General features: G+C 43.9%; 1 protein-coding gene across 1 annotated transcript; it reads left to right on the top strand.

Moving 5' to 3' along the window:
- Positions 1-258: 258 nt before the first annotated feature.
- LOC306912580 (uncharacterized protein) lies at positions 259-8281 on the top strand. The gene is made up of 3 exons (XM_079488913.1): positions 259-396; positions 3795-3926; positions 6170-8281. The coding sequence occupies exons 2-3, from the start codon at positions 3827-3829 to the stop codon at positions 7384-7386; spliced, it is 1317 nt and encodes a 438-aa protein (XP_079345039.1). The 5' UTR covers positions 259-396; positions 3795-3826; the 3' UTR covers positions 7387-8281.
- The last annotated feature ends 750 nt before the right edge of the window (positions 8282-9031 follow it).

The following is a 9031-nucleotide window of genomic DNA, read 5'->3' on the forward strand; positions in this document are numbered from 1 at the left end:
AACTCCCTCAAGGACGGAGGACCACTGGTTGAAAACCACTGGTGTAATGTATATGTAGCCTGGCTAATAAGCCAGACCGAATCATCCGTTGGCAAAAAAATAAATTGCCTGCTGGCGGATTACGCGACAGTGTGATTTGAGTCTGGCTTATTAGCCAGGCTAATGTATATGCGGCATAGTATTTCACTGTACCATGGCTCCCCCTAGCGACCGTTTATGGTACGTGCACGCTCCAGCAGCAGCGCTAGTGCGCATGTGCACAACCCTATAGTGTGTTCGCCGGACTGTTGACACTTTAATAATAACAGTAAAACTAAAAGGTGTCTTTTGAAAACAGCTCGTTAAGCAGCAGGAGGACGTTTGTTTGTTAGCAGCTCAACCACTGAAACACAGCAGGTAAGATGGTGAACTGATTCACGTTGTGTCTTTACTTAGCCCTGTGCTTACAGCGAGTCTCTCTCACTGACGCCCTGACCGGACATCCACTGCTCACTATCAGCTTTTCCCATTGCGTGCGAGGGTTTACAATTCCCCGAAAATAAACAAAACGACATAACTACTCACCGACACAAAGCCTGCTAGACCTTGGTAAAAGTCTATTCTCGAAGCTGGGAAGCGTCTCGGGTCCCCAGCTTCTCTTTAAAATGCACTTTGTGCCATTGTAATACAGCAATGTACCGGACAGAGTCATTTCTTCTACTACGGCATTTCCGGGTTTTGCCTGCGCCGATCATGGTTGGATTCATTTTATTTAATGACTAAAATAGTTCATTTTAGAGAGAAGCTGGGGACCTGAGACGCTTCCCAGCTTCGAGAATAGACTTTTACCAAGGTCTAGCAGGCTTTGTGTCGGTGAGTAGTTACGTTGTTTGGTTTATTTTCGTGGAATTGTAAACCCTCGCACGCAGTGGGAAAAGCTGCTAGTGAGCAGTGGGTGGGAGTCCGGCAGGGCGTCAGACAGTGAGAGAGACTCGCTGTAAGCACAGGACCAGGGCTAGTCTTAACTCTATTTATCTTTTATAATTGATTCATATTTTAAGATGGAACATATGATGAGTCGCATTTACTCTTATATCTGCTTGTTTGTTATGTGATCATAAACAACCAGTAGTTAATACTAGCAGCATCAGTAATATACATTGTTTGGTATTTGGTTGCATCTTTGCAACCAACTCAACATTATTGTTGATGCCACTAATATTAATGTAGGCTAACCATAACGTAGTGTGTTGTAGTATTGCAGTGGAGACAGACAGACAGACAGACAGAGGCGGAGAGTGGGAGTGAAATGGAGAGACAGGCAGGGGGGGGGGGGGGGGGGGGGGGGCAGAGAGGAAAACAGGAGAGAGAGAGATGGGGGGGGGGGGGGGGGCAGAGAGGAAAACAGGAGAGAGAGAGATGGAACCTGTATTGTAACTACCATGACTAAATCAGCTAAAAGTAACTTTATCAATGATAAAGCAGAGGAAAACAAAAACAATCCTCGTGAGCTCTGGAAGATAGGCAATCAACTATTCCCTCCACATTTCTCAGAGACTCAGCCATCTCTATAGCTCCAATTTTCACCCACATAGTAAACCTCTCCATCAAACAGGGACAGGTCCCCCAAGATTTCAAACTGGCCAAAGTAACCCCCTTGCACAAGAAAGGGAGTAAATTAGGCCCCGGCAACTACCGCCCTATTTCTATTCTAAGCTCCATCTCGAAAGTGATGGAAAAAATAGTCTATGAACAGGTTGAAAAGTATCTTGCCACAAATAAATGAATGTACGAGTTCCAATATGGCTTCAGAACATCCCACTCCACTGACACATGCCTTCTCTATTTGAGCGACCACATCAAACATGAGGTGGATGCTGGCAAATACTGCGACATGGTCATGCTGGACCTCCAAAAGGCTTTTGACACCGTGTCTACCGAGTTCAGCTCTGAACTCGGTAGAATCTGCACCTGGCTCGCTGATAACAAACTATCTTTACACCTGGGAAAAACTGAATCCATTCTCTTTGGCATTTAGTAATCTCAGCAAGGCAAATGGCTTCTTGGTTAGAGTGGGTGACAATGTTAAGATAAACGTAAAGATGAAATTACCTACCTAGGTTCCATCCTGGAGGCTAATCTTTCCGGTGATAAAATGGCCACCAACGTAATCAAAAAAGTCAACCAAAGAACAAGATTCCTTTACAGGATCTCCTGGTCTCCTGGTCAACAAAAACACCTTGAAGACCTTAACAGGAGCCCTTGTACAAGGTTTCTTTGACTATGCATGCACCTCCTGGTACCACAGCACCTCAAAGGGAGAGGAAGAGGATAAATGGACCAGAGCCTAGCTCTAATGCCGTTGCATTTAGAGTTACCGGTATGCAGAGGCGTCTGGGAGAAATGCGAGGCCCTGTGCGGGGGGGGCGGCTCCAAACCGACCGCAGCTTAAATAGGTGAAAAATCAACTGCAACGGAACGGGCTGCGATGCGATTATTGTTTCTTTAAAAAAAAAACACTGCCTAGCGCGAGGCCTCGCATGCGCGAGGCCCTGTGCGGCCGCACCACTCGCACTACCCTTAAAGCGGCCCTGCCGGTATGTCACTGTTGACTTCCGGCGCTCACATAAATGCAGACCAGCCTCTCGACTGTAGCGAAAATATAAAGAACGTTTCACCTACTCACCAATACAAAGACGGCTTGTGTTGAAAGCCTACTTTCCACGGTGGACGCACTCTGAGCCCCCCACCACACGTGTAAAATGCACTTTTTGGCCAGAATAGGACTTTCTTTTTTCACTGGAAGAAAAATACTTTTAGTTACTCCACTGTGCCCGATATTGCCAAGAAAAAAAAAACAAGATTTTTCCTTAAAAAAAGTATTTCTGGCTAAAATAAAGCAATAAGCCACGAGAGGTCTCAGGTTACCAGGTATTTTACAATGGCTGGGAGGCGTAGTTATGTTACAAACATATAACAATATTAACCTCATAAAACTATTAAATTCACAAAAGTAGCTACGCTTTGCGCCACCAGAGCGAGCCACACACTTCCTTGTTTTGCTCGGCAAGTAGGCTATGTGACGGGAGAATAGTGCTTGATGTCCCTACGGGGCTGCCTGGAGCTAGCCTGGCGCGGCCAGACTCATAGCGAGGGTTCACTGATGTTTCCTCCCCGCACAGGGCCGGTTCTAGGGGGGGGCAGGGGGGGGCATAGCCCACCCAAACGTGCGTCCTGCCCACCCAATGTGGGTTTGACACCCCACCCGTGCCGGCGGAGTCGCCCCCCTTACAATTCTGAGTGGGGCTGGCTAAATCCGGCCCTGTCCCCGCATATGAAAGAATCTTCAGTGAATCCCCGTTATGAGGCTGGCCAAGCCAGGCTAGCCTGGAGCCACATATTAACAGTCATATGAGTGTGGGCGGTGCTTACACGCCCGCACGGCCAGCGTGTGTAAGGCAATCGAGTGCTCCCCTTCCCCAGTACAGCTACAAGGCTGCAGGATGATACGGTCACGTGACGGTAACCAGCCAATCAGAATCAAGTATTGGGACTAACAGTTTTAGAAAGGGCATTTTATACGTTAGCTTAGTTAGCTTATAAGCTTAGGGATCGGATGAATTTTGTGATCTTAAATTAAGCAAGATCTTTACGCAGACATATCGATGTCTTTATCTTCCCAAGATCCTGGTTCATATGTTGGAGAGTTGGGCTTAGGTCTTAGGTTACCTGGCTTCTGCAAATATTATTGTTATTAATATATTCTCCAGTAGGTCTCCAGTTATTAAAGTCCTTATTCACATGCTTCCTTTCAGACCAGTGTGTGGAGTCCAGACTGCAGGTGAAGATGAACTCTCCAGACTCAGCCAGGGACGTTTCTGTTAAACAGGAGAAACCTGAAGACATTTCTATTAAACAGGAGGAACCTGAAGACCACCCACAACTCGGTACGTATTTTCAATATAGGATCATCTTGGCAAAACATATCATGACAATTATAATATCCGGATATTGTAGGACCACAATGGAAACAAGTCCCCAGGACGTTATCCCTAAATGTTTTACTGTACGTACCTGCGTGCTATGTACATTGTTTCCCTAATAAAGTATTTAATCAATGAATTGATTATGCAATAAAATAAAAAGAAAACATGCACCACATTGTTCTACAGAGTGGAAATAGAGCGTCGCAGTCCCGCCCCCCTACCATGGCCCAGGAAATGATTCCCCTTTCATGACGACGCCAGGCCCAGGAAATGATTCCCCAATGCATTTTTCCCATAGACATTTCAAAAAGTATTTATTTAAAGACTGTTACGCCGCGGACAAAGCCAACTCTTGTCGTGACAAATCATGACATTTTTTTGGGCCGAACAAATAATTAGAAAGAAGAAACACTTTTTTTGTTGTTTTTCTTCTTTGAAATTATTTTGTTTGGTCCAAAATATTGTGTTTGTTGTCATGAGTTGTCACAACTCGAGTTGGCTTTGTCCGCGGCGTAACCGTCTTTAAATAAATACTTTTTGAAATGTCTATGGGAAAAATGCATTTGGGAATCATTTCCTGGGCCTGGCGTCGTCATGAAAGGGGGCGGGACTGCGACGCTCTATAGGCCAAAGCATCTAGAACAGGGTTTGTCTGTCACACAGCTCACGAATCAGAGCCACCTCCAGCCATGAAAGCCAGAAATGCCTGGTTACATTTTGGTAGCATGGAGGCATTTGAGAAGGACTGCTTGAACCTGGAACTCCCAATCTCAGAACAGAAATTCCAACCGATTCTAAAATTGTTTGTTAAAGGGGGAGAAGCAGGGACATTTCCCTTTAAAAATAATGATGCATATCTATCAAAGACCCCCAAAGATGTCCAGTTTTAGAAAAAATCAAAGACTTCGGCCTGGTTGAGGTTCTAAACAAAACACCCTCATAGCTAGAGTATAGCCTCTAGAGGGAGCCATTTCCCCGATGTTGCACGTAGGTGAACACAGCTCTCGGCTTGTCCATACATTGCGCAGTGCTGCTTGTTGCTACTGCGCACCACTTATAATGGTTGGTCTGTGGTTGGAAATGTACAGAAAAAACAGGCAGTACAACATTGTGCATAAAAGTGATATAGCCTAACGATTCTTTGAGGCAACAAGAATAATGTATCGTCCATGTAGCCTAAACAGTTATGTTGAAATCTGCTCGTATTTATTTCATCCTTAGTGAAGAACTATGTCCATCGTGTAGAGCAGGGGTTCTCAACCCGTGGGTTGCGACCCCTCGGGGGATCGCAAAATTGAATGGCTGGAAAATGGAAATTAAGAGTTTACATAGTATGTGGTGCATGCATAAACTTTCCTTAATGATTATATCTGGTTTCAGTATTCATTTATGATATATGTTCTCTATTATTACGGTTATTTTTGCAGTCAGTTTGTATTGGTGGTGGGGAGGGGGGGCGGGGCGGTGGTCGCGAGAAATGACCAAAGCATTTCCGGGGGTCCCCAGCCACAAACCAAATTGGAGTTGACCGGGGTCCCGGCACAGTAAAGTGCCGCGGCACACAGGTTGGGAAACACTGATCTATGGTGTTGAAAATCATGTTGTGTTTCTGCTCCTAGACATCCCGCACATGGTTGTGTGTAAAGAGGAAGTTTCTCCTGAACAAAGGCGGTGACACTTTACAATAACAACCTGTTATAAAGCATTTATAAAGATTTATAAGCAGTTTGTAGATGAGTAATAATCATGAACAGACTTTGTTGACATCCGTAAATGTTTACCTAAACATTTATAACCGTTATGTTTAATCACAACAACGTCACGTTTACTTTACCTCCTCAGTGTTTGGGTCGGGACATGTAGGACTGTATGTGTCTGCTGTCTACGTGCATATGCGCGAAATGTAGCGTCTTCTGGATGCATCTCTTTTGCATTAACATTTCAATGGCCGAGGGTCGTTAGAGTATATTGTTCCGTCGTTATCGCACGTCTAATGGTTAGACGTGTGACAACAAACGACGCAACAATAGGAAGCCTGAAGCCCAGTAGCTATAATATTGCTTTCGGGGGAGGGTTAGTGTTATTTTCGGTCAAATCAGGTGGCACACCTGGACACATCAAACGGCACAGTAAAGTGCCGCGGCACACAGGTTCGGAAACACTGATCTATGGTGTTGACCATCATGTTGTGTTTCTGCTCCTAGACATCCCGCACATGGTTGTGTGTAAAGAGGAAGTTTCTCCTGAACAGCAGAGGAGTCCCTGCAGTCTGCTCCAGGAGGAACCGGAGCCTCCACGCGTTAAAGACTGCTCTGAAGTTGAAGTTGTACTTGAATCTGACACTGAAGTCACTGAAGACAGTGATGATTGGGGGGAGACAAGTGGAGGTGTGCACACTGGAGAAAAACCTTTCCACTGTAAACATTGTGACAAGAGTTTCAGTCAGTCAGGTAACTTTAAGAAGCACCAGCGTATCCACACGGGAGAAAAACCTTTTCAGTGTGAACATTGTGACAAGAGTTTCAGTCTGTCAGGAAATCTGAGGACACACCAGCGTATCCACACGGGAGAAAAACCTTTTCAGTGTGAACATTGTGACAAGAGTTTCAGTCTGTCAGGAAATCTGAGGACACACCAGCGTATCCACTCTGGAGATAAACCTTTTCAGTGTAAACATTGTGACAAGAGTTTCAGTCTGTTAGGTACTCTGAAGACACACCAGCGTGTCCACACTGGAGAAAAACCTTTTCAGTGTAAACATTGTGACAAGAGTTTCAGTCAGTTTGGTTCTCTGAAGATACACCAGCTTGTCCACACTGGAGAAAAAACATTCAACTGTAAACATTGTGACAAGAGTTTCAGTCAGTTTGGTACTCTGAAGACACACCAGCGTGTCCACACTGGAGAAAAACCTTTTCAGTGTAAACATTGTGACAAGAGTTTCAGTCAGTCAGGTGACTTTAAGAAGCACCAGCGTATCCACACGGGAGAAAAACCTTTTCAGTGTGAACATTGTGACAAGAGTTTCAGTCTGTCAGGAAATCTGAGGACACACCAGCGTATCCACTCTGGAGATAAACCTTTTCAGTGTAAACATTGTGACAAGAGTTTCAGTCTGTTAGGTACTCTGAAGACACACCAGCGTGTCCACACTGGAGAAAAACCTTTTCAGTGTAAACATTGTGACAAGAGTTTCAGTCAGTTTGGTTCTCTGAAGATACACCAGCTTGTCCACACTGGAGAAAAAACATTCAACTGTAAACATTGTGACAAGAGTTTCAGTCAGTTTGGTACTCTGAAGACACACCAGCGTGTCCACACTGGAGAAAAACCTTTTCAGTGTAAACATTGTGACAAGAGTTTCAGTCGGTTTGTTTCTCTGAAGACACACCAGCGTGTCCACACTGGAGAAACATACTAGCTCGAAACAATCGTACTGATCCCAACTGATAACTGCGGTCTTGTCCATTGATACCAGTCGAAACGGGTGGAAATTCCCAGAATAGGAATGTTGGGTTCACTTGGCGAAGTTCATTTATTTGATATTTTTTGCAAAGTCAGTCCAAAGTTAAAACATTTCAGAACAGTTGAACAGTTTAAAATATGTCTTTACATTAACCCATTAACCCTGTAAGACCCGGATACATTTCTACTTCCAAAAAAAAGATTTCAACCGAGAAGCATCGTTGGGTCTTACCGGGTTAAAGGACCACTTCACCACTTCTCAACATATATTTCACTAATGTTCATGATAAAATAGGAAACAAATCGACTTGGTCATTAAAGTTAAGCACAATATGTATATATCTAATTTATTGTCACTGTGGTTATCTTCTATGCCCAAAACATTTACTTTTCAGGAAATGGAGATATTGATACACGTGTTCCAATGGATCAAATGGAGTTAGGGATGTCGGTAACGGTTAATTTTCCATCCGGGTAGCCGATGGCATTATCCGGTTAATTAACGGTTGTTGATTTTTTTTCCCCTTTTTTTTTTAATAGGCTACCCCAAATGTAATATGCATGTATAGGCTACATAATTAAAGTTGGTAGACAAATTGTATACATTTATTTATGCTCCTTTTTAAAAGACAAACAAAAAAGCAACATTTAACAATATAACTAAATTGTTGTAGGCTTAATCATCAATAAACAACGCATCGCATCTGCATGCATGCATCTGCGCGTCTACAGTACAGGGGTCCGTCGGTTCTAGTCCAAAACATAAATAAGTCCAGTCCAGATCTGAGCAGCCTATACCTATAAAGCCACTGGTCGCATGGGCTAAGCCTTTTTTTATTATTAAGGAAGATCAGCATGCATATCACCTTGTTCTGTTTGTTGACTTTTCGCTGACGAGAAAACCCTCAAACATCAATAGCCGTAAGCCGTGCCAGTGTGGGGAGGAGGAGGACTGGAGGAGGAAGCGGCGGCGGCTGTAAACGTTCTCCAGGCCAATAATGGATTTAATAATGCCAAGTAGGTATCTGCATTGATACAGTCGACATGTTGTGTTAATCTCGTCTCGCTGTCACTCGCTTAAGTTTTGACTACCGCAAAGCTACCGTTGTAGCCAACTAGCCATTGAAGTACAACAGAGAACTTTGGGACATTGAGGGGGCAGAAAACAGCGCCCGAGCGCTGTTCATGCAGCCTGGAGTGTGACAAGCTGGTCGGCGCAACAGCAATTTTAGGCATGTGTGCAACATGACAACTGTTTTAAAGTATTGTACAGTGACAACTACAGTCTCTGTAATGTTTATGTTGTACTATTACTAAAAACGATCTAAAATAAAGGCATTTATTATTATGGAAATTATCCGTAAAGCTGATAAGCATACTCGGATATTTCTTAACGGTCGGCTAGCCGGTTAACCCCTGACATCCCTAAATGGAGTTAAGTCTTTAATACTTTTCATGAAACCCACAGACACACTTAACTACTTTCAATCCTAAATTGTTCTAATTTAATCAAAAATAGCAACAATAGCTGATTAAATATGGAGATACGGTCCCAGGCCAACAGCAATGATATACAAACCTAATCGTGGTGGACAGTTTGA

This window comes from Electrona antarctica, assembly GCF_951216825.1.
Source record: "Electrona antarctica genome assembly, chromosome: 19".
NCBI classification, from domain to species: Eukaryota; Metazoa; Chordata; class Actinopteri; order Myctophiformes; family Myctophidae; genus Electrona; species Electrona antarctica.